Source organism: Telopea speciosissima, chromosome 10 (assembly GCF_018873765.1).
Source record: "Telopea speciosissima isolate NSW1024214 ecotype Mountain lineage chromosome 10, Tspe_v1, whole genome shotgun sequence".
Lineage (NCBI taxonomy): Eukaryota > Viridiplantae > Streptophyta > Magnoliopsida > Proteales > Proteaceae > Telopea > Telopea speciosissima.
Window position 1 is genome coordinate 8,173,863 of NC_057925.1, and position 25,116 is coordinate 8,198,978.

Genomic DNA, 25,116 nt, shown 5'->3' on the forward strand with positions numbered 1-25,116 from the left:
CAATAAAAAGAAGAATAGTGGTTGGCTTAATAAAGTTATTAAGGCTACAAGATTTCATTGATACCTATCTACCATAGAATAATTACATTCAGGAACCTTTCCCACATAACCTCAAATAGAAATTCTTGTCAGGGTCTTCATAGCCTTTCATGGATATTATCAAACTTTCAATTGGAACATCCCATATGAAAGGAACACGTGTTTTTCTTTTAAGCTGACCTCAGGGATAACCTCACTTAATAGAGACAAGTTTTGCTTTGGTGAGATAGATCTGTTAGTTTCAAACTTAAGTTGACTACTCAACCTCTTCATCCATAACGATCTAACCCAGTTTCTTTATTCTTTGAATCTTCTTGATCTCCATAGCCCACACTCTCTCTTCATTTGTTTAGTTCTTTCTTAATACTCTATATATCTCTTCTAAGATATGTATTCAAATGAAGCCCTAATCACTGCTGGTGCTATGACTTCATCATCTCCTCCATTTTTCATTTCCAGTGATTACTCCACTACTTGGTCTTCTCCTCAACCATCTTCTACTTTTCCTCCTCCTCCTCCTCATCATGATCAATCTGATCTTCCTCCTCCTTATGTCATCAGACCTTGCGGCGCCTGTAAAAGCCTCCGTCGACGATGCGTCCCAGGATGTGTCCTTGCACCATACTTTCCCCCAAATGAACCCCTCAAGTTCTTGGCTGTTCACAGAGTATTTGGAGCCTGCAACATCATCAAATTCTTGCAGGTACTACTTGTTAGGGTTTGATGTCTTGTATTCCATGGCTTAACTAAGTATGGTGTATAGGGTTTCGTTATAAATTTGTAGCAAAACCCTAATAAATTCTCTCCGATTCTCCTACTGCACATACAAAACACCTTCGTATCATCAGTGATCTATTCCTCACACATGGAATAATTCTTTCTCCCAGTATTGCAAACGGGTTTAGCCCCCAGGAAATTATCTTTTTAATTGCTTAGTTAATTCATGGCTTCTTTTCCTCCTTGTTTCTGTGATGACCCGCTCATCCCATATGACCACAGTATTCACGCACAGCACGATCGCACTAGCAATAGCGGTGCACTTAATTTTTTAATTGATCTCACACTTGAACATAATGAAAAACTCTCAAAAAAATTAGATAACACCCTCACTCTCTTGTCAGATCTGGTTGCCCAACAACCAGAACCACCCCCAGACTGCCCTCCCCGGGCTACTTTTCTTGTTATAAGCACCCTTAATGAGGACTCTTCTCTTCCTCCTCCAGATGATAACTATGTTTATCATAAGGAAATTATGGACCACTGGAAAGATCGGTATAAAGATTCTAAAGATAAAAATGAAAAATCCCGACTTCTCTCCATGATGCAACAATTCTATGTTGACAACCAACAGAGTTTTGTCGCACATAATTTTGTGCTTTTCTCGGACGATGACGATGACGAGATTCTAAATGAATCATCTTCTGACTCAGTTTCGTCCTCCTCTGACTCTGACTTTGAGTCACCTCCTGAGTCTATCCCTGACTCACCTCCTATTTCCCACAGTATCCCAACTGTCGGTGAACCCTCCTCTAAACGCAAGGTAGGTCCAACCGACCATCTTGACACTGATGCGGACTTTCAACCCCACACTGGGGCCCGCACTTCTTTTGGTACTGACGACGTCTTTACCGCCAACCCTGAGGTTCCCATCCTTACCCGAAAGGACGACCTCCATAAATATGGGTTAGCCTCCTATGGCACTTATTTGGATCTTACCAATATTGCCATTAAAGACTATGATAAGGCAATCACAGAATGGGCTCAAACCTTTTCTTTGTTGATTACCAATAACAAAGCCACATGGAAAGTTGAACAATTTTTGGAATACTTTTGTGGTTCTCTGCAAGGTGATGTCTTACAATTTATTAAGAAGTTTGACCAAACCGAAGATGGGAAAGTTGCAAAAACAACCCTTCTGACCTATGTCTCTAACCCAGAGAAGGTCTTGGTCGAATTCACGAAACTCTTAAAATCTGAGTTTTGTGGTTACCATCACCCTGACAAGCTTGTAGAAGATGTCAGTTTCAACCTCACCAAGATTAAGCTTAACAATTTAAATGAATTTGAAGCTTTTTCTAAAAAATACATGTCTCTTTTTCAATTATTAGATCCATCCAAATCTGATTATTGGAAGGAACAGTTCTTTCCTAAACTCCCTCCACCATGGGATGAACTATGTCACACGACATACCCTGGTTTCATCAACGCTTCAAAATCTGTTGATACCCTTGGCAACCGAATCAATTTCGTGTTTCGCCACATCCTTGATCACTGTTTAAAGGCACGTACTACCAAACAGTTAAAACAGAGAGTCACTCCTGGCCTCTGCAAGGATCTTCTTCAAAATGAATTTGAGTTCGGTACCAAGCCAACTCATGTTCCAAAACATAAGTCCAAGTCTTTCAAATCCTTTCCTTTTCGTTCTAAGAAAAAAAGGTATCATTGGAAGAAATTCCATAAAAAAGACTTTCCTTCTAAAGACTTTTCTTCTTCTAAGAACAAACGTTTTGCCAACAAACGCTTTGTTTTCAAACGTACCTCTTACACTGGTAAAAAGGACAAATCTCAATGTACCTGCTACCTCTGTAATGAAAAGAGCCATTTTGCCAATGAATGCCCTAACAAATCTAAGAATGCCCGTAAAATGATTCGTTACCTCGACGAATGCAACTACGAGACTCTTTTCTTCTCCGAAGTTTCTGACCCCACAGAACTTCTCTATGAAGTCTTCTCTGAATCGGATTGCTCTGGTTCTGATGATGACTCTTCCGATTTCATCTTTATGGAAGACGAGTCTACAACCGATTCGACTCCTATTGAAATCCAACCGATTCCCTCTTCTGAAAATGACTCGGTTTCTCTCAATCACCTTATTCGTGAAGATGTCTCTTTTGACCCTAATCTCTTCACTAAGCTTAAATCAATTAAGCATGATGAGGTTTATAAGCTTTCAAAGCTTAACCTCTGGTCTCGACGTTTCTTTGACCAAGCTTGTGGCAATTCCACTGCTCAGTCTACAGATGATGCATCCCTTGAGATCTCCCTGTTCAATCCGGCTCAAATCCAACGATTAGTAGCCAAACACCCTCGTTTGAGATACATTCATATTGGTCTCATTCAGATTGAACTCATGGCGCTCTTTCGCCAAGGCATAGACACCCCTGTTGTCATTGCCGTCTTTGACAAAAGATTCCTATCCAATCCAATTAATGCCTTAATCGGAGGAATTGAGTCAAACCTCATTCACGGTTCGGTCTGGTTCAAACTACGACCCAACTTCTTCCTCTCTGTCCAGGATCCAAATCTTTGTGATTCGGTGGTTCTTAAAATTAAGACCCAATGGACTAGCATGAAGGCCGACAGCCATAATCTCGCTGTTAGCTGGAAATGTTTGCATGAATTAACCAACGGTACTTCTACCAAACTATTGCCCCTTCCAGATAAACGGTTCGTTGAACTCTTCGAACCAAAACCTTTCGAACACGAGATCCAACCTCATTTACTTGATTGGCATGATATCCAACTTCCCCAGGAATGGATGCTCTCCGATATTCTTGACACACCTCAGAATATCACGGCTCCTTCTCCTCCTACCTTTGAACTACAGGCTTCTGGAAATAATCTTTATTTCCGCCGACATTCTACAGGCTCTCCTTCTAGAACTGCTAGTACTCCTTCTCTTAGAACTGCCATACCAGGCTCATCTAACACCTCGATTGGCTCTTCTTCTCGCCATTCAGTTTCTTCCTATGTTCCACGCAATATGCCTGGATTCAACCCGCAGAACTGGATACCTCCTTCTGCTCGAGCATTTAAAGCTCCCCTTCGTAAAGATTTTTCTGACACCGATTCTACTGCTGTCATTAATATCTTTCATCGGTATGTCACAGCCGACACCGATATTTTCTTTCAATCTAATCAAAACCCCAAAAACTACACATATGTTAAGGGCTATTTTGATTTTTCTGGTTTTAAACCATATACTCTCGATGTCCTCATGGATACCGGTGCTACCGGATGCATTTGTAAAATAACTGCACTTCCTGGCCATCTTTGGGAAAAATTGGAACAACCCACATATATTAGTGGTGTTTCGGGTCCCACAACGACCCTTGAGTATCGTGCTCACAATATCCCAATTTTCTTCCAAAACAAGCGATTTATAATTCCAAAAATTACTTGTTTTCCCACTATGCATGGTGATTTCATCCTTGGTACGAACTTTATGCATAAGTATCTACCGTTCATCTTGCATTCTGATTCTGTTCAACTTCACCATCCCTCTGGTGCTGTTTCTCTTCCCTTAATCCTATCTCACAAATCTGTTTGTGATGATTTCAGTTTTACTCCTCAACGGATTTCTTCCTCCGTTCTACAACAGGTTACCTCTGTTGATTGGTCACAGTCTGTCACCTCCGCCATTTCCCATTGGCTCCTTGACAAACTCTCTTCCCATTTTACTGACCAACCCCTCCTTCATTGGGATAAAAGCCCTCGTTGGTGTTCTATCCAACTGACTAATCCTAACACGATTATTCGGGTCAAACCTATCCTCTACATCAAAGCCGATATCGACGAATTCGATAAACAGATTTCCGAATTATTGGCTCTCCGACTTATTGAACCTTCAACAAGTCCTCACTCTTGCCCTGCTTTTATGGTACGCAATCATGCAGAAATAAAACGTGGCAAAGCCCGTATGGTTATAAACTACAAACGTTTAAACCAGAACATTATCTTCGACGGATATTTCATCCCTCGCAAATACGTTCTCATCCATCGTGCCAAACAGGCTAAGATTTACAGTAAGTTTGACTTAAAATCTGGCTTCTGGCAAATTAAGCTCACTGAGGAATCCAAACCTCTCACAGCTTTTTCTACTCCTTTTAATCGCCATTACCAATGGACGGTTATGCCCTTCGGATTATGTACTGCCCCTCAGATTTTCCAACGTTGGATTGACTCCATCTTTGGTTCTCTCTCTTTTTGTGTGGCGTATATAGACGACATTCTTGTCTTCTCCGATTCTCCTACTGCACATACAAAACACCTTCGTATCATCAGTGATCTATTCCTCACACATGGAATAATTCTTTCTCCCACGAAAATCGAACTTGAAAAAACTCGAATCGAATTTCTTGGTCTCATCCTTAGTGATCATGGACTCCAACTCCAAGATTACATCTTGATTAAAATCAAGGATTTTCCTTCTGTCCTCCGAGACAAACAGCATCTCCAACAGTTCTTAGGAATTTTGAACTATGGACAAAATTACATAAAAGACCTCTCAACCAAAGAAAAAAATCTTTTATTAAAATTGAAAAAAGATGTTGACTTTTCATGGACCTCCTCTGACACACAGATCGTCCTTGACATACAGGCCGAGATTACTCAATCTTGTCCTTCGGTTTACTTCCCTCTTGCTGGTGATCTCTTAATCTTAGAGACAGATGCTAGCAATGAACATTGGGGATGTGTCCTGAAAGCACGACCCCTCAAAAACCCCTCTGATGAGCAAATTTGCGGATATAACTCTGGCAAATTCACCCCGGCTCAACAGAACTATAATATTTATGAAAAAGAGATTCTTGCCATTGTAAATGCCATTCAACGGTTTAGAATTTATCTTTTACCTGAGAAGTTTCTTATTAGAACTGATAATCAAGCGGTTCGTGATTTTCTTAAAACCAAAATCAAAGAAACTAATTCTCGCCGTATTAATTGGGCCAATCTTATTAACCAATATCAGTATGAAATTGTACATGTTAAAGGTACTGACAATTTTTTGGCTGATTATCTTAGCAGGCCGCCGTCGTCATGAACCCTCGGCATCCCCCTGATAAGGGTAAAGGTAAAGCTCACGCGACACCACATCGCAAGAGCAAAAAGAAAACCCAAGCCTCTTCTCTTAGCTTACTCCCTACCCCACGTGGTGATATTCTCATTAGAGAACCCCAGGTAACAGCGGCAGTACCTACCCAATGGACTCCCCCTGGTTACATTCGAATTCCTGCCACAACAGCGGAATTTTCTCCTTCCCCTTCTCAGACTATTAGTCCCTATTTCTTCCCCGAAAATAGTCAAGAACAGGACAGTCAGGATCCTTTTTATTTGTGGAATATACCCCCAGCCAGCTATTCCCAGATTGTACAACAACAATCAGCGGCTAATATTCCGCCTTCACAATTTGGTCAGTCGGTCTCCACAACCACTACCACTGATTTCTTTCATCATGATGGCATACCTACCAAGTGGTACCATCAGTTGAATACCTTGTGGAAGACGCAGGTTGCCGGCCAAAAAAAGCCGTTTCGTACTGCTCTTACCGCCTTCTCAAAGGCTCTTGGAACTTTCTATGCCAAGCAGCTCAGCCTTCAGTCTATTGTACTCGACTCAGTTAGACAAACTGATTGGGACGATGTTACTTCCCCTGAGAAAGTACACAGCTTTCTTCAGATTGCAGATTGTATTGAAGATCATTTAAAAGATGGTCTCTTCTATAAAGCATACAAAATCTGCTTATATTTAAAAGCTAAAGAAATCCTCCCCCGGGAAATATTTCCAATGATACTACGTCATTGTGATCATGACCAATACCAGCGCTATCAAGATTTTATGCTGGAATTTCCCAAAAATATTATACGGACTGAACAACATAATCAGTACCGTCTTATCTTCTACCCTGGCTCCGAACCTTGGAGTATTGCTGCTGTTGAATGGGACTAGTAGGCCAACTGGTCTTCTCTAGTGATAATACTGCTGTCCTCGATCAATTGCCCATGATGATCAGAACTATGATCGCCCATGCTGTCGCCAATTGGAGATTCTCTGGTGGACTCGAATTCACCATTTGCAGCACCCTAGGCTGGCGTGAACGCGAACGCTTCTTCCAGCCCTACCAGCTCTGGCATCTCCGCCCTGCCTCCTGCTACTCCTTAGCAGAACCTTCTCTTGTTACAGATGAAGCTGAAGCTCTGCACATTGCCAACCTGCAGATACATGTTGAATCCCTGTACAAACAGTCCTTGATCGCTCTTCACAAAGAGGTTCTCGAACTCACCCATCCAAACGGTTGTCCACGATACCGTTATCTTGTCTCAGACGGACGATGAATCTTCGTCACCCAGTTCATGATGGATTATGAGATCCCTGATGAAGTTGCTGCCGATACATACCAACTGATCGACCAGCTCCAGACACTCTCTCCCGTCCTCGACATCCCTGGCACTCTCCTCGCCGATGTTGTCGAAGCAGTTGAAACCATGGCTGCAGCCGACGCCGCCGAACTAGCTGCTCAGGAAGCCGCCAATGAGGCTCTCCTCAACGAGCCCAATCCCCTCTTTGCCGGTCACGAAGATGATGATGTCAATCTTGGATCAGACTAACGTCATCCCTGACATCAGCATGGTCCCACATGAATAGTGCAGCCACCCTACGTCACCCATGACGTCATATGGACCCATGAACAGTGCTGAATAGTACCAGCCGCCCTACGTCAGCACACGTCAGCAGTTACTATTCTGGAATTGAAATAAAAATTTTGGAATCCGTAGCCGACCTCTCCCTCTATATAAGGCAGCTCATTTCTTCAGAGAAAGCAGACCTAGCTCCGCTAGCTCTCGAGTTCCGCCTCTCGCCCCTATCTCTGATCTTCTCTTTCTCTTCGATCTCTATTTCGATACCTTCTCTAAGGATCGACCCCCCTGCATGTAATTTGGTATTAGAGCTTTAGTACGCTCTTTTCTTTTTCTTTGTAATTGCACCTGACCAAACAGGTATAGAATTTGTTAATGATCTCTAGATAGTATCGAGGATCTTCAACGGATCGTCAATCCTATCTTCAGATCTGCAACAGAGTGAAAGCGGCAGACTTATTGCTAACTTATTGTAAGGATATGCACATATATTGAAATTTTTTTTTTTTATTAACCAATATCAGTATGAAATTGTACATGTTAAAGGTACTGACAATTTTTTGGCTGATTATCTTAGCAGGCCGCCGTCGTCATGAACCCTCGGCATCCCCCTGATAAGGGTAAAGGTAAAGCTCACGCAACACCACATCGCAAGAGCAAAAAGAAAACCCAAGCCTCTTCTCTTGGCTTACTCCCTACCCCACGTGGTGGTATTCTCATTAGAGAACCCCAGGTAACAGCGGCAGTACCTACCCAATGGACTCCCCCTGGTTACATTCGAATTCCTGCCACAACAGCGGAATTTTCTCCTTCCCCTTCTCAACCTTTTAGTCCCTATACTTGTTGGGGATTTGATGTCTTGTACTCTATCGCTTGCATAAGTGTGTTTTACAGGGTTTCGTTATAAATGTGTAGCAAGGGTTCTTTCTCTGTAATGCATTCTGAGAAAGGTGTGAGCTAGGATGAATGGTTGTAACCCTATTCTCTATTGATATTGAAATAGATCTCATCTCACTGTGGATTTAGACAATCTTGTTGACCCACATAAATCTCTGTGTGCGACTATGTGATTGTTGTTTGCGATTTTCATTCTTTTCTACATTACTTGGATTGTTTATGAATTCATCAATGCGATAAAATAAAGTCCTTTATGATTAATGCAGGAACTACCAGAGAGTCAAAAATCTGATGCAGTGGATTGCTTGGTGATGAGCACATTTATGTGTGAAATTTTAGGGCATAAATTATACATTTTACCACATTGGACAGAGTTACTCGGTGCTTTCTTGTGCTTTTCAGGGTTTAGGTGAATTCTTATGAAAATGAAGGAGATGATGCTAAGGATATGTTTTAAAGCTTTTTAGAAGTGTAAATGGATGCATAGCCCATCGAGTCAACTTCGCAATAGTTCAAACGGCACTTAATTCTGAGTTGAAACGAAAAAGTTATGGCCGTTTCCGTAACGACGCGTGAAAATGGTTTACAGGGGTTTATTTATAATTATTGACAGTCGGATGGGGACAAAGTGAAACGGAAGTTCGGATTTTAGAGGCCTTAATGAAATTATCAGAAGTTACTTTACTGTACCCGAAAGATTCCATTTGGAAGGCTCTGGACAGTCCAACTTCAACTTGAGAAATCTTGGGCTCCCCAACTCCGAATTGGATGAAATTTGGGTCTATTTTGTGTGATTTTTCGCAAGGAACACAATGGTGAGACCTATATAAGCACCACATGCTCCATGTTTTCTGAAGGACAGAATGGGTATTTTATTTATTCTTGAAGGAATCCTAGTCATCACCCTTACTCTCTCTCTCCTTCAACTTCTCAAGGGCACTTCTAAAATTCTACTTGGGATAGATTTATATTTTCTCATCTATAGAAGGTTGAAAAATCAAAGATGCTTTGATTTTATTGCTTGGAGAAGATATCTACAAAGAAAAGGAAGCACTTGTTAAAATTGGAAGTTTATTTTTTTAGAAATAGAAGGTCTATGTAAACAATCTTCTCTTCTTCTTCTTTCTATTTTTTTTCTTTTTTCTTAGGATTCAAGGCATTGTAAAAGAGGAAAGAGAAGAGAATATTCTCTTTTCTTAGGGAATATTTCTCCTACACTTCCATCTTCTCTCTTCTCCTCTCTTCCACCTATAAATACCCCCTACCTCTCTTGTAAAAATTTGCTCATTCACTTAGTGAAATTTCTTCTCTTCTTCTCCTTCTAATTTGTGATTTTTGGCTTTTCTAAGTTCTAGTTTGCTTTTATAATTTTTAGTTAATGCTTATAATAGGTTTAGTTTATGCTTTAATTTCAATTTAAGTCTTCAATTGGGTTGTAATTTCTTAATTCTAGTTTAGGTTTTAAGCCTTCTAGTCTAAGTTCTTAAGTTGATGACAAGACTTGAAGATTTAGAAGAGGAGGCCATGGTAAGTTTATGCAAGTATTCAAGCTTTTCATTTACATTCATGCAAGCACATCCAGGTTTTACTATCTAAACTCTCAATCTCATTCTCCATCTCCTCTATCTCTCTCTATCTTCTTCTTCTTCCCCCTCTATTTCTTTTATTTTAATTTTATATGGTTGTGGTTTATGGATGCATTTTTATTCCCTTATTTCTTTTTATGTGGTTAGTATGTGTGGCTGTATTTTTATTCCTTTCAATTCGCTTTAGTTTGATAGGTTAGATGCTCATGTGTTAGGACGCCGATTTAATCCCTTAATTTTGTTAGATGCTTATGAGTTAGGATGCATTGATTTTCGTTAGTTTAATTAGTTTAATTTAACACTTTAATTTGGTTCATTTTGCATTACTTTTAAGTTAGTTAAATAGAGTGGCGTATATCTCCTCGTGTTCGACCCGTAGCTACGATTGACCCGTACGCTTGCGGTTTTATTTTAACTCAAACAAGTTTTTGGCGCCGTTGCCGGGGAGATTATTGTCCATTTTATTTATCTGATTTTTTAGTAGTTCGAAGTGTTTTAGTTTATTATTTTCTCTTTTTTTTTTTTTGAAAAAAAAAAAAATCAGTTTTTGAAAACCTCTTCTTGTTTCTCTTCTGTTTCAAATAGTGTGCGCCCAATCTAAAGTCCTTCATATGCTTCAACCCTCCATCTTTTGGTGTCCCTCATAGGATTAAGTTACCTATGACGCTACATCTTGACTTGGTTGGGTGGATTGACATGTGACTTATCTTTGGAGGTGACCACTCTTGATAACAGGAAAGCGACATAGTGAGAGTGTTGGAAACATAAACGTATAGTAGACCTCCATTCTACATCAGAATCCATATTGGAGTCGCACGTAGGTGGCTATAGAAGACTATACGGGTTCCCTTCGTCAACCTATATGGCATCCTTACGACTTTTGAACCATTATTTCGATTTTTGAGGGATAGAGATGCACTATCTACCTTGGGGTCCCTCTTGTTTCTAGTTTTTTTTTTTTTTTTTAAGTGTTTTATTTTTCTTTAATTTTTCTAAAGGAGACCTCATATCTATTTAGGTGGCTAAGGTGTGGACTCGTGATTCAAGTAATCGTCTTATTAGAAGACTACCTTCTCTACCACCTTTGACCATGGGTGACCAACAACCCAAGACTCTTAAGGATAGGTTTTACCCCACCCAGGGCTGCATGACCCTCATGCATTAGTCGCTGTTGTTACAGGGAATAACTATGAACTCAAGACCAACTTCATCACATGCTACCCCATTTCCATGGGATGGCTAATGAGGATGCATATCTCTTCCTTAGGGAATTTGAGGAGGTCTGTGTTCTAATTAAGGTCCAGAATTTGACTGATGATGCAGTTAGGCTTAGGTTTATACCCTTTGCCCTGAAAGACCAGGCCAAGAAGTGGCTCTATGGACTGCCAACAAACTCCATTAATACATGGGATGAGTTCACCATTGTCTTTTTGAGAAAATTCTTCCCTCTTCACAAGACCAATAAGCTTAAAAGTGACATCCTCCAGTCAGGCGAAACCACATGAGTCCTTTTCTAAATTCATGGAAAGATTCAAGGACCTCCTCTTAGAATGCCCTCACCATGGTTTTGACTTGTGGCAGCTATGCCAAATTATTTATGAGGGTATTGATTATCAGACCAAGCAACTTGTAGAGTCTATGTGTCCAAGAGCTTTACTTCTTTTTCGAGGAGAATGATGCATGGACATTCTTAACCAACTTGGTGATAAGACTAGGGAATGGGAATCTTCCCAAGAGGCTGAAAGGACCACTAAGGGGTATCTCATTGAGAGTATGCCAGCCAAGGAGGCCAAACTTGATAGCCTCATAAAACGGTTGGAGTCCATAGTTCTTAAAGAGTCTATACCAGTTAATCCGGTCAATCAGGTCAACCATGTGTCGGTATGCAGTTGGTGCCAAACCCCTGGACACCTTTCGAGGAATGCCCCAACACCTTGGTGGGCAATTCCAAGACGAGAATGTAAGTGCTCTCTACCAAAATAACCCATATAGCAATACTTACAATCCAGGATGGAGAAATCACCCTAATTTCTCATGGAATCAAGGGAACCAAGCAGGCCCATCCAACTTTAACCATCAAGGCCAGGTTGGTGCCCAAAGGACCAACTATGCACCACAAAGCCAAGGAATGTCTCCTAACCCCTTTCCCCCTCGTCCTCATCCAGGACCTTCTATTAATTCTGCTAGGCCTCCTCTCCTTGCACCTTATCAGCAACCCCCAGGGTTTACCAATATAGGAGAGGCAACAAGATTGAATGAGATGGACAACAAGATAGCTCTTCTCATGACAAGCCACAATAACATGGAAAAACAACTCACCCAGCTTGTCACAATCCTGCATGAGAGGGAAACAGGGAAGTTACCTAGCCACTGAGCCAAATCCTAGGCATCAGGTTCATATTCAACAAGGTACCCAAGCTCCTCCAACCAATGTTGCACAAGGCCAACAGCACCAAGGGCCCTCTAGACAGGTAAATGTTGTTTATGCTTTAAGGAGTGGCCGTGAGTATCAACAGGCTAGTGCACCTCAGTCTTTATCATCTCATACTCCTGTTGACTCTCCCCCTTCGAAGAGGCCATTGAAGTGCCTACGTTTCAGGTTCATCTCGATGAACCTAAAGATATACCAGATGATTTGGTTGAGGAAACCAAAGAGGATTCTGTTGAGGAAGTCAAATAGACCAACCCGAAAGAATTTATACCCCACCGCCCCTTTCCCAAATAGGTTGGTTAGCAAGAAGTCTCCTTCTATGGAGAAGATATTGGATGTGTTTAAACAGGTTCAGGTGAATATCCCCTTGTTGGATGCTATTGCCCAGATCCCCGCTTATGCTAAAGTCCTCAAAGACTTATGCACCCAAAAGCGGACCACCAATGTGCCCAAAAAGGCATTCTTGGCTGCTAACATTAGTTCTCTAATCTCAAGACCAATGTTAGCAGCCAAGCATAAGGATCCGGGAAGCCCCACCATCTCTTGCACTATAGGCCATACTACTATTGATCATGCCTTATTGGACCTTGGTGCAAGTGTGAACCTCTTACCCTTTCATGTCTACCAACAACTGGGATTGGGAGAACTGAAACCGACCAAAATTACTCTTCAACTTGCAGATCGGTCGGTTAAAGTTCCTAAGGGAATGATTGAGGATGTCCTATTGAAGGTTGGGGAATTTATTTTTCCTGTAGATTTTATTGTTTTAGATACCCAACCCACTGCCAACTTCAAGGACCAAATCCCAATCATATTGGGTAGACCATTCCTAGCTACCAGTAATGCTTTAATCAATTGCAGGAATGGTCTCATGAAATTATCTTTTGGCAATACTTCTGTTGACTTCAATGTGTTTAGGTTGGGTAAGCAGCCTGACATGGATGAAGAGGTGCATATGCTTCAAGGATTTTTTGATGATATTGATACGTTCTTTGAGATTGATTTTGATTCGGGATTTCAAGAATGTATGCAAGAATTGGAGGGTGTTGATGATACTCCCTTATCTGAGGTCTGGAGCATCCAACCACCTTTGGAGCCCCTTGGACCCCTATCCACTTCCATTCCCAAATCCTCTATTATTGAGCCCCCCACATTAGAGTTGAAGGCATTGCCCTCCAACCTCAAGTATGTCTTCTTAGGACATGATCATACTCTTCCTGTTATTATTGCTTCTGATTTGACTTCTATTCAGGAAGAAGAGTTGATTAAGCTTCTAAAGAATAATAAGGAAGCCATAGGTTGGACCATGTCTGACATCAAAGGTATTAGCCCCTCCATTGTTCAACATCATATACATCTGATGGAGAGTTCCACACCTTCTAGGGAACCCCAAAGGAGGGCTAATCCTGTGATGAAAGAGGCAATCAAGAAAGAGATCCTAAAATGCTTGGATCATGGCATCATTTATCCTATTTCTGATAGCCAATGGGTGAGTCCTGTGCAGGTTGTGCCTAAGAAAGGAGGAGTCACTGTAGTTGAGAATGCTAATAATGAGTTGATTCCAACCCGTATCCAAACAGGATGGAGAGTGTGCATTGACTATAGGAAATTGAATGCGGCAACTTGGAAGGACCACTTCCCCTTACCTTTTATTGATCAGATGTTAGAAAGACTAGCTGGCCATGAATATTATTGTTTTCTTGATGGTTATGCAGGTTATAACCAAATTCCTATTGCTCTAGAGGACCAACACAAGACCACTTTCACATGCCCTTATGGAACCTTTGCTTACCTGCGTATGCCTTTTGGGCTTTGCAATGCCCCTGCTACATTCCAAAGGTGCATGATGAGTATCTTTTCTGATATGGTAGAGCATTTCCTAGACGTGTTTATGGATGATTTTTCTATTCATGGCTCTACTTTTTCTAATTGCTTGCATCATCTCTCTTTGGTTCTTAAAAGATGCATAGAAAAGAACTTGGTCCTGAATTGGGAGAAGTGCCACTTCATGGTAAAGCAAGGTATAGTTCTTGGTCACATTGTGTCCAAAGAAGGGATCAAGGTTGATAGATCTAAGATGGACCTTATAGCCAATTTACCACCACCCAAGAGTGTGAAGGACATTCGATCTTTTCTTGGCCATGCAGGTTTTTATAGAAGATTCATCAAGGACTTTAGCCAGATAGCTAGACCTCTCACCTCTCTTTTGGCAAAGGACTGCCCATTTGATTTCTCTTCTGAGTGTCATGATAGTTTTGAGCAATTGAAAAGAGCGTTGACTTCAGCCCCCATTATTCAAGCTCCAATTTGGACAGTTTCATTTGAACTTATGTGTGATGCCTCTGATTTTGCTATAGGGGCTGTTCTTGGGCAAAGAATCAATAAATTGCCCCATGTGATTTATTATGCAAGTAGGACTCTTAATGATGCACAACTTAATTATACCACCACTGAGAAAGAATTTTTAGCTGTTGTGTTTGCTTTAGAGAAGTTTAGAGGCCCTACTTGGTTGGATCACATGTGATTGTTTATACTGACCATGCCGCTATCAAATATCTTATGCAGAAGAAAGATGCCAAGGCTCGCCTCATTAGGTGGGTCCTTTTGTTACAAGAATTTGATCTTGAAATTAGGGATAAGAAAGGGTGTGAAAATTTGGTTGCGAGACCATCTATCATTGCCTAATTCCTTGTTGATTCTCCAGTCAACGAGAATTTTCCTGATGAGTATCTGATGGCAGTGTCTAGTGAACCTTGGTTTGCTGACATTGTTAATTATCTGGTTACGGGTGTGACACCTGCACATTGGTCCACCCAAGATAAGAATCGTTTCTTTTCACAAGTTAAGCATTTTTTTTTGGATGATCCTTATCTTTTTAAGACCTGCCCGGATCAAGTAATCCGGAGATGTGTCCCTGATCATGAGCAACAATCTGTCTTATCTTTTTGCCATGATCAGGCTTGTGGAGGCCATTTTGGGCCTAATAAGACTGACCAAAGTTTTACAGTGTGGATTTTATTGGCCTAGTCTGTTTTAAAGACGCTTTTACTTATTGCAGGACATGTTCTTCATGCCAATCCTTAGGGCGTCTTACTAAGAGAAATATGATGCCCCTCAACCCAATTCTGGTGGTTGAGGTGTTTGATGTATGGGGTATTGATTTCATGGGGCCTTTCCTAACTCTTTTGGTAACTGTACATATTACTTCTTGTGGACTATGTGTCCAAATGGATTGAGGCGAGTTGCTTGTAAGACCAATGACCACAAGGTGGTTGTGAAATTTACGAAGGAGAACATCTTCTCTCGTTTTGGTACTCCCCGGGCTCTCATTAGTGATCGGGGCAAGCATTTTTGTAATCGGCCTTTTGAAGCCCTCATAAAAAAGTATGGTGTCGTCCATAAGTTGGCCACACCCTACCATCCCCAGACCAGTGGCCAGGTTGAGGTTTCAAATAGGCAGATCAAGCAAATTCTTGAGAAAACCATCAACCCGAACCGCAAGGATTGGTCTAACCGATTGGTAGATGCGTTGTGGGCCCATAGGACAGCCTTCAAGACCGATCTTGGTCAATCTCCGTACCGTCTGGTGTATGGAAAGGCATGTCACTTACCTGTAGAGATTGAGCACAAGGCCTTTTGGGCTATCAAGAAGCTTAACTTTGACCTACGCACTGCAGGTGCCCATAGGAAACTCCAACTATCTGAGTTGGAAGAGCTTAGGAATGAGGCATATGAGAATGCCCGAATTTACAAGAAAAAAACCAAGGCTTTCCATGATAGACACATTTTGAGAAAATCTTTTGAGGTAGGCCAGAATGTTTTGTTGTACAATTCTCGTTTGCATATCTTTCTAGGTAAGCTGCTTTCTAGATGGGATGGGCCCTATATTGTTCAAAAATTTTATCCTCATGGGGCTGTTGAAGTCCTCAATCCAAGTACAGGAGCTACTTTTAAGGTCAATGGCCAAAGATTGAAGCCGTACATAGAGATGCCTACTCCAGTTGACGAAGAGGTCATGAATCTCCATGAGCCTCTTTACCTTGACCCCTGATATCCTGGTATGTATCCCCTCCCTTGTCCTTATTCTTTCTTTTCTGTATGCATTGAGGACACTGCATGAATTAAGTGTGGGGGGTGTGTTGGACTTTAATTGTGAATTTTGATTGTGGCGATAGTTTTTGGGTATGTGCATAAGTCTCTTCAAATTGCAAAGCAAGAGTGAGAGGGAATTAGGTGCCCTCCTAGCATGCGAAATAATAAAAAAATCCCTTTTCAAGGATGGTAGTTGGTTTGTATCCGATGATGGGGATTGAGTTTGAAAATATGAGTGCTACTTCATGTGATGGTTAGATTCCTCTATGTGTTTATGGACCCCTTTGATCTTTTGGCTAGTAGTTGAGACCAATTTGTTTGTGGCAAGGCAAGGCATGAAAGTGGAAGTGAATGAAAAAAAAGAAAAAGAAGAAAAACAAGGAACAGAAAAGAAAGTGGAATTCCTTAGGACTAGACAGGCCTGTGCCTCATGAAGCGGGGTGACTTGATCGAAATTCCTTGGAAGGAAACTCAAAAAAAAAAAAAAAAAACTCTTGCATCAATGTCTCAATGTCTTATGGATATATGCAAAAAGCGAAGCTACCAAGTATTTGGGTGTCTGGTGTATGCTCCACCATGTCATTCAGAGAACAATAGTGGAGTAGAAATAGAGTTTGTGGTTGAGAAAGAAAAAAAAACTTTTGCCTTAATGCCTGAAAAAAAAAAAAAGTATGGTCAACAATACTCAATGCCTAAGTCTTTGGTTCCATCGATGCTATGGGGGGTTTACTTGAAGATGAGTAGTGTTCAGAAAATATGAGAAGATCCCTTGAACTTGATGCATGCTTGTTACATGAATTGATGTGGGGCGATAAAATTCAAATGTGGGGGAACCTTTGGCTCCTTGATCATTAGTTGAACACTTTTTGGGATTATGTGCACTGTACTACTTATGCCATGATTAAAATTTGTAGCAATTATTTACAATTGAATTTTAGGTGTATATTCACTGCAAACACCCACGAGACACAACTCGTCCACTAGGGGTAACCTAGGGGTTTAAAGGCTTGTTGCACATGCTAAGTGCAACCGTGATTCCTACGAAAGTGAGTTAGGATTTTCTGCATTCTAGGTTAGTTTTTGTTTTTGCTTTACTTGAGGACAAGTAATGTTCAAGTGTGGGGGAATCTGATGAGCACATTTATGTGTGAAATTTTAGGGCCTAAATTATACATTTTACCACATTGGACAGAGTTACTCGGTGCTTTCTTGTGCTTTTCAGGGTTTAGGTGAATTCTTATGAAAATGAAGGAGATGATGCTAAGGATATGTTTTAAAGCTTTTTAGAAGTGTAAATGGATGCATAGCCCATCGAGTCAACTTCGCAATAGTTCAAACGGCACTTAATTCCGAGTTGAAACGAAAAAGTTATGGCCGTTTCCGTAACGACGCGTGAAAATGGTTTACAGGGGTTTATTTATAATTATTGACAGTCGGATGGGGACAAAGTGAAACGGAAGTTCGGATTTTAGAGGCCTTAATGAAATTATCAGAAGTTACTTTACTGTACCCGAAAGATTTCATTTGGAAGGCTCTGGACAGTCCAACTTCAACTTGAGAAATCTTGGGCTCCCCAACTCCGAATTGGATGAAATTTGGGTCTATTTTGTGTGATTTTTCGCAAGGAACACAATGGTGAGACCTATATAAGCACCACATGCTCCATGTTTTCTGAAGGACAGAATGGATATTTTATTTATTCTTGAAGGAATCCTAGTCATCACCCTTACTCTCTCTCTCCTCCAACTTCTCAAGGGCACTTCTGAAATTCTACTTGGGATAGATTTATATTTTCTCATCTATGGAAGGTTGAAAAATCAAAGAAGCTTTGATTTTATTGCTTGGAGAAGATATCTACAAAGAAAAGGAAGCACTTGTTAAAATTGGAAGTTTATTTTTCTAGAAATAGAAGGTCTATGTAAACAATCTTCTCTTCTTCTTCTTTCTATTTTTTTTCTTTTTTCTTAGGATTCAAGGCATTGTAAAAGAGGAAAGAGAAGAGAATATTCTCTTTTCTTAGGGAATATTTCTCCTACACTTCCATCTTCTCTCTTCTCCTCTCTTCCACCTATAAATACCCCCTACCTCTCTTGTAAAAATTTGCTCATTCACTTAGTGAAATTTCTTCTCTTCTTCTCCTTCTAATTTGTGATTTTTGGCTTTTCTAAGTTCTAGTTTGCTTTTATAATTTTTAGTTAATGCTTATAATAGGTTTAGTTTATGCTTTAATTTCAATTTAAGTCTTCAATTGGGTTGTAATTTCTTAATTCTAGTTTAGGTTTTAAGCCTTCTAGTTTAAGTTCTTAAGTTGATGACAAGACTTGAAGATTTAGAAGAGGAGGCCATGGTAAGTTTATGCAAGTATTCAAGCTTTTCATTTACATTCATGCAAGCACATCCAGGTTTTACTATCTAAACTCTCAATCTCATTCTCCATCTCCTCTATCTCTCTCTATCTTCTTCTTCTTCCCCCCTCTATTTCTTTTATTTTAATTTTATATGGTTGTGGTTTATGGATGCATTTTTATTCCCTTATTTCTTTTTATGTGGTTAGTATGTGTGGCTGTATTTTTATTCCTTTCAATTCGCTTTAGTTTGATAGGTTAGATGCTCATGTGTTAGGACGCCGATTTAATCCCTTAATTTTGTTAGATGCTTATGAGTTAGGATGCATTGATTTTCATTAGTTTAATTAGTTTAATTTAACACTTTAATTTGGTTCATTTTGCATTACTTTTAAGTTAGTTAAATAGAGTGGCGTATATCTCCTCGTGTTCGACCCGTAGCTACGATTGACCCGTACGCTTGCGGTTTTATTTTAACTCAAACACTTGGTCTACGAGGCGGCGGCGAGGATAAAAGATCCAGTGCATGGATGTGCAGGTGAAGTTTGCAGATTACAAAAGCTTGTGAGACAGCTTCAGATGCAGTTGGCTAATGTACATGCCCAACTTCTCAACACAGTACCATACCAACAAGAGAGCTTCTCATGTGATCACAACTCATTGATATGTAAGGAGATGGAAGCTGAAGCTCAACAACCCTTACTGGATGAGGACTTCATGTTGGGTACACCAAACTTCCAGATTTATGACTGCTTCTCATGTGACAACTCATGAGAATGTACGCAGCCTTACCCCTGCTTTTGCAGAGAGGCTGTTTCTAGACTCGAATCCGTGACCACTTGATCACAATGGAGCAACCTTAACCTTAAACCGTAACCACTTGGTCATAATGAATGGAAGTTTTTGATTTTATAAAATGGATTCCAGCACCTCTACCCTAACCCAATGATGAAGATAATGGATTTTATCATCAATCCAAAGCTACATGAGATGCCTCCTTCACAAAATTAGCTAAACATGCTCTAAACAGTTAGTTGAATAGACCAATCTCTGAGTTACTCTAAATGGCAGACAGATCCTTACTAACCATGGTTTTAATTTTCCTTTATTTTTCGGTTGGGGGGGGGTGGAGAGGTTCAATAGGAAATAATTTTAAAGGAAAAAGGTTCTCTGAGCAAGTGGCGTAGGATAGGACAGCGGTCTCTATCTCTATCTCTCTCTTCTCTGCCTCTGTATATGAATTTTTGTGCCCCTCTCTTTCCTATCCTACCCCATTTGGTCAGATAATAACCGTCTTCCTAATTTTATTTATAAGTTTCTTGAAATGCCACTACCATGCCAATTTTTTGGCCACGTAATGAACAATAATCAACCAGTAACATGTATGTGTTAGCAAAACAACGCTCAGAATGGCGATTTACAGAAGAAAATGCAAAGAAAAAGAAGGCACACACGCACAAAACAAGATTTACATGGTTCACCCCCAAGTTGGAAGGCTACATCCACGGCCGAGTGATAGAACGATTTCACTACGTCTCTGAAGCAAAAATTACAAATCCTCAACCTCACACACCTCTCAAAGAGATAAGAACACTTTATAAGAAAACCCTAACTCATAAAGTACAAAACTGCCCCTAGAGACCACCCGGTCTGGTTCGGATTTGAACCAAACATATGTCGAAATACATATCAAATAAAAAATCTCGACAAGCTCTACAAGAGTCAGCGCCTATGAGGTATGCACTTTTAGACCATTCTGGTGCATTTTGAAAACGAAACAGCCCGCCAAAAAATCACCGCAACACTATTTGGACTGAGATCAGGCTTCACCAATAAAAATATGATTTGAGACACATTGAGGTGTGGTAGAGTTTTTCAAATGAATCAAAGTTTCCCAATAACGCTTTGTGCGAAAAAAGACCAAAGGTTTGGACCATTCCAAATTCACCTCTCTTAGGACCCTACATAGGTGTCTCAATACCTCTTTCTGCAAACAAATACCCAAGGTTAGGACCATTTCCAAACTCACCTTCCTGCATAGGCGGGACCAAGACTAGGTAATGGCACTTTAAGTTTTCCAAACAAAATACATCTGGTAACATGATAAGCTCAATTGGAATTTCAAACTCATTCTTTTTTTCTTTTCTTTTTTGGACTTGCACACTGTCTAAACAGGTATTTTTCTTTGAAATTATTTTTTTGTTCTTTTTCCCCTTTCTTTGTATTGGGGGGTGGTGGCAACTGTATTAGAGGATAAAAGGAAGAGAATGAGGGTAAGCGTATCCATACAATGTTAGATACTTGACCGATACACCAAAAGCTCTAGAGTAAATGGAACATGTTAAATCAAGCCCTTTAACCTATCTCATACTAGACTTGCCCAATCTAGCACCCATACACTAGAGTGGGTCTCAGTAGGCACATAACATACTAGGCCGCCGAAAGCTCCAACCAATGATTTGCAGACTTGCTTCCGATGACTATAACTCTGATGATTACTCCTCCTTTAACCACCTTCAAAAACTATCTCTAATATGATCTCCTGTAAAATCAAAACTCCGCTCACACAGTGTGTTTAGCCAGCACTTAGCTTCTTAGAGGGGAGAGAAGAAAACCGATTGCAGTTTACTCTCTCTGGAATTATCAATTGAGAGAAGGCTCCATCTTGTCAACAACATTACCCAGGACCCATAGTGGTTTTATATATAAAAAACTCGATTTCCTTCGATCAGGTGTTAGTGGGCCCAGCCCCATTATTATCTAGCCCAAGGCCCAAGTGCCCAGAATTTGAATTATCAAATTCTAAAGAGGGTGAGTGCGTTGGAAGTAGGGCTGCAACAAGGTCGGGTTGGGCTGGGCCTTTTAAAACCCCAACCTAACCCTGAGTCACCTTAGCTAGGCCCAGGCCCGACCCAGCCCTGACTCGGGGTCAGAAAAATCCAACCCTGACCCGCCCTCAGGGTCGGGCCAGGCTGACCCTGATTGGTCCTGATCTGGAGGGTAGGGAGATGCATGGGCTGGCCAATCTGGGAAAGGGAGATGAATGGGCTTTGGAAAGGGAGATGCATGGGCTGGCCAGGCTAGGAAAAAGAAGAAGAAAAAATAAAGAAGAAAGAACATGAAGAAGACGACAGGGTCAGGTTGGGACAGGCCAAGCTCAGCCCAAGGCCTCAACCCTAACCCGGCCCGGTCCTGACTCAGGTCCAGAAATTCCTGACCCTGACCCGCCCTTGGGGCCAAGGTATCTCAACCCAGACCCTGTTCGGGCTCAGGGCGGGCTCAGGCCATCAGGGTCAAACTTGCACCCCTAGTTGGAAGTTCAAGAGTCCTTTGGCTTTTGGATCATTGTTTCTTCTTGGTTCATGAGGTGTGTGTGAGCCATTCTCAAGTGAAGAAGAATCAGAACAGAAAAATAAAGAGAGAAAAAGAAAAAAAAGAAGGAAGAAGTAGAGCAAGGAGATTGAGATCGCTTTTGGAGCCTTGGTGCTTCTACTACAACTTTGAGATCTCTTCAAAGCAAAAGATTTTGTGAGATTCATGGTGTTTGTGTTGAAAACTTGGTTTAGTTTCTTGTGAGGTAATCTTTTTTATATTGTCTCCAATTGCTTGTAAATCTCAAGTTTGAGCAAAAACTTAAGAAAATCATTGTATTCCTATTTTCTCATAATTGATTGGTGCAAGATTTAGCCCTTTGGTAAAAGGATCAGCTATCATATCATCAGTGCCAATATGTTCTATTGTTACATGATGATCTTGAACGTCTTCTTTAACAAAAAATATATATTTAATTTTGATTTGTCGCATTGATTCACTGAGCATTTGTTGTTTGAAAAATATAGTATTGTAGTGTTAGCACAGAAAAACCTTATTGGTCTTTCAATGGAAGAGACTACTTTAAAGTCTGTGATGAACTGCCTTAACCATGATGCCTAAAAAACTACTTGATAACACACCATCACTTATGCTAGTGGAAGAGGCTATCTTTGGTTGCTTTATGTTATGCCAAGACACTGCTTCTCCAACAAGCATTAAATGAAGCATGAAGTAGAATTCCTTGTATCTCCACATCCAACATAATCGGAATTTGAGTAGTTGACTAACTCCAAGTTATCAACATGCCTAGATGTGATCATATGATCTTTGTTGCCCTGAAGGTACCTTAGCGCTTTCTTTGCCATTGTCCAGTACGGTAAAATAGGGCTCTTTTGGAACCAACTCAAAAATCTCATTGTGAAGGCAATATTAGGTCTTGTATAGATCTAAGTATACATAAGACTGCCTACTGTAGATACGTAAGAGATATTTTGCATGACCGGTTGCTCCAGACTATTCTTCAAACCTCCATACTAACAACTTTAACTACCGCTGCTACAATTGTTGAATATTGCTTCTTCTTGAACCATCCAAAACTTTGTCAATCGTGATTATGTGTTAGACCAATTAGATTTCCTTTCAAGGAATTATCAATAAAGTTGGTTTACTGATTTGTTAGGGGACAAGTGTTAATACCTTACATAATGTGAGAAGGGCAAATCTTATTGTAACTATTGGTGAAAAAGAAATTGTAATATTACTTTTTGCTTTTTTATTATTACATGCTTCTTCTTTTACCTTCAATGGACTAGGAAAACCTTGACCCCCCTCTCCCCCCCCCCCCCCAAAAAAAAAAGAAAAAGAAAAAGGAAAGAGACTTGAAAAACATATAAAACAATGAGAGCTCTTGAAAATGATAAAATGATAAGTCATTTTCAAATTATTTTGAAAACCATTTTTTATCCTTAAAATTGATAACTTTTGGCTTTGTTTGGTTGTAAGGGAAGTGAAGGGAAATATTTGCATTTCCTATCAAATATATTTCACGTCCTTAGAAAATATTTGCATTTTCTTACAACCAAACACAATAAATGACTTTTCATGTCAAATATATTTCACTTCCGAATTACATTTCCCTTGCAACCAAACAGAGCCTTTTAGGAATAAAACAAGGGGCATTCAAAAGAAGGTTATAACTTTTGAATTCATCACTTTGGTGAAAACAAGAAACACTCATATGCAAATGTACAATCATGAAGTGCGTAGTATTACGAAACACCATAACTGAACACTATAAACTTCTATTTTTCACTATATAACCAAAGCTATAAGTCTATAAGTAATCATCTATTATTATAAGGAGAAAAGATCTCCATGGGGGGGGAGGGGGGAGTGTACCGTCCATGCCCAGACAAAGAGGCGAAACGACTACCCTCCCCCCCCCCCCCCCCATGATGCCAACATGCATGCTCTCAGACCATTGCTCCCCCCCGCAAGCACTGTGGCCATAGAACGCCAACCCTTGTTATAATAATGATAGTATATGTACATTAAGGTTGTGTTTGGTATGCATTCTTAGAACGCGTTCGTGGTCTAGAATGCATTCTGGGACAACATAAACTTTGGCTACATTTGGTATGCATTCTAGGTCGATTCACATTCTTGGACAAAAAAAATAACTATTTTTCTCATCTGAGAATGCGAAGGAATGCATACCAAACACAGCCTTGTTTGGTACACATTCTAAATTCTTAGAATGGAATCAAGAATGGACCTTGTTCTAGAATGGAAAAAAAAACCATTCCACATTCTTGTTCCGCTTATCCTACGTTACGACTCCTGACTTCGAACATGATTAGAGACTGTGCCTCTGCAACTCAAACATTATGTCATTCCTCTGCTCGTTCTTCGTTTGCCCAATTATTCCTTCAAGGTCATGCAACTATAGATGTGAGGCTTTAAGGTTCGCCTGATTAGGGACTCTGAATGAATGATAGAGATGCAAAGATAAAGACGACTTATGTAGGAAGTTGTTATAATACTGGGTGACGTGGATGGCTAGGCCAACAAGACAGCCGATAGGGATGGAGTCACGCGAATAGCAACACTACGAAGGAGCATGCTCCAGAGAATGAAGCCTGTATTCTTAAGGGACTATGAGTGAAAACGGTTAGAGAGTGTGAGCTATCACTAAAGGGGTTGAGCGTAGTAAATTGTTCTAACTAAATTGTAAGGCTCTTATATAAAGGAGTATGAATAGTAATGAAAGGCATGAGCCAATTCTCTGTCTTCTCTGATTCTCTTAAGGAGGTTACCACCCTCAAAGTAGTATTATCACCCATCTATTCCCAGATCCTAACACATTGGTGCTTTCATTCCGCCTGAAACTCCCTCCGCCATGGCTGAAGGTACCCACCTCCGTCAACTCGACGATGCTATCAAGTCTCTGCGCGATTCCCTTTCCACTCAAGGCCAGCAACTCGACTTCCTTCAGAATA

The 25,116-nt window shown here is 40.5% G+C and overlaps 1 protein-coding gene across 1 annotated transcript; it reads left to right on the forward strand.

The window, feature by feature from the left end:
- Positions 1-427: 427 nt before the first annotated feature.
- On the forward strand, positions 428-19,579 carry LOC122643167 (LOB domain-containing protein 1-like). The gene is made up of 3 exons (XM_043836818.1): positions 428-742; positions 8,618-8,659; positions 19,295-19,579. Exons 1-3 carry the CDS (start codon positions 428-430, stop codon positions 19,577-19,579), a joined length of 642 nt encoding a protein of 213 aa, XP_043692753.1.
- The last annotated feature ends 5,537 nt before the right edge of the window (positions 19,580-25,116 follow it).

Excerpts from the sequence above, each read along its gene's own strand:
- LOC122643167 (XM_043836818.1), top strand. The coding sequence starts at position 428 with ATGTATTCAAATGAAGCCCTAATCACTGCTGGTGCTATGACTTCATCA. Across the intron at positions 743-8,617 it reads ACATCATCAAATTCTTGCAG|GAACTACCAGAGAGTCAAAA; the intron begins GTACTACTTGTT and ends TGATTAATGCAG. Across the intron at positions 8,660-19,294 it reads CTGATGCAGTGGATTGCTTG|GTCTACGAGGCGGCGGCGAG; the intron begins GTGATGAGCACA and ends CTCAAACACTTG.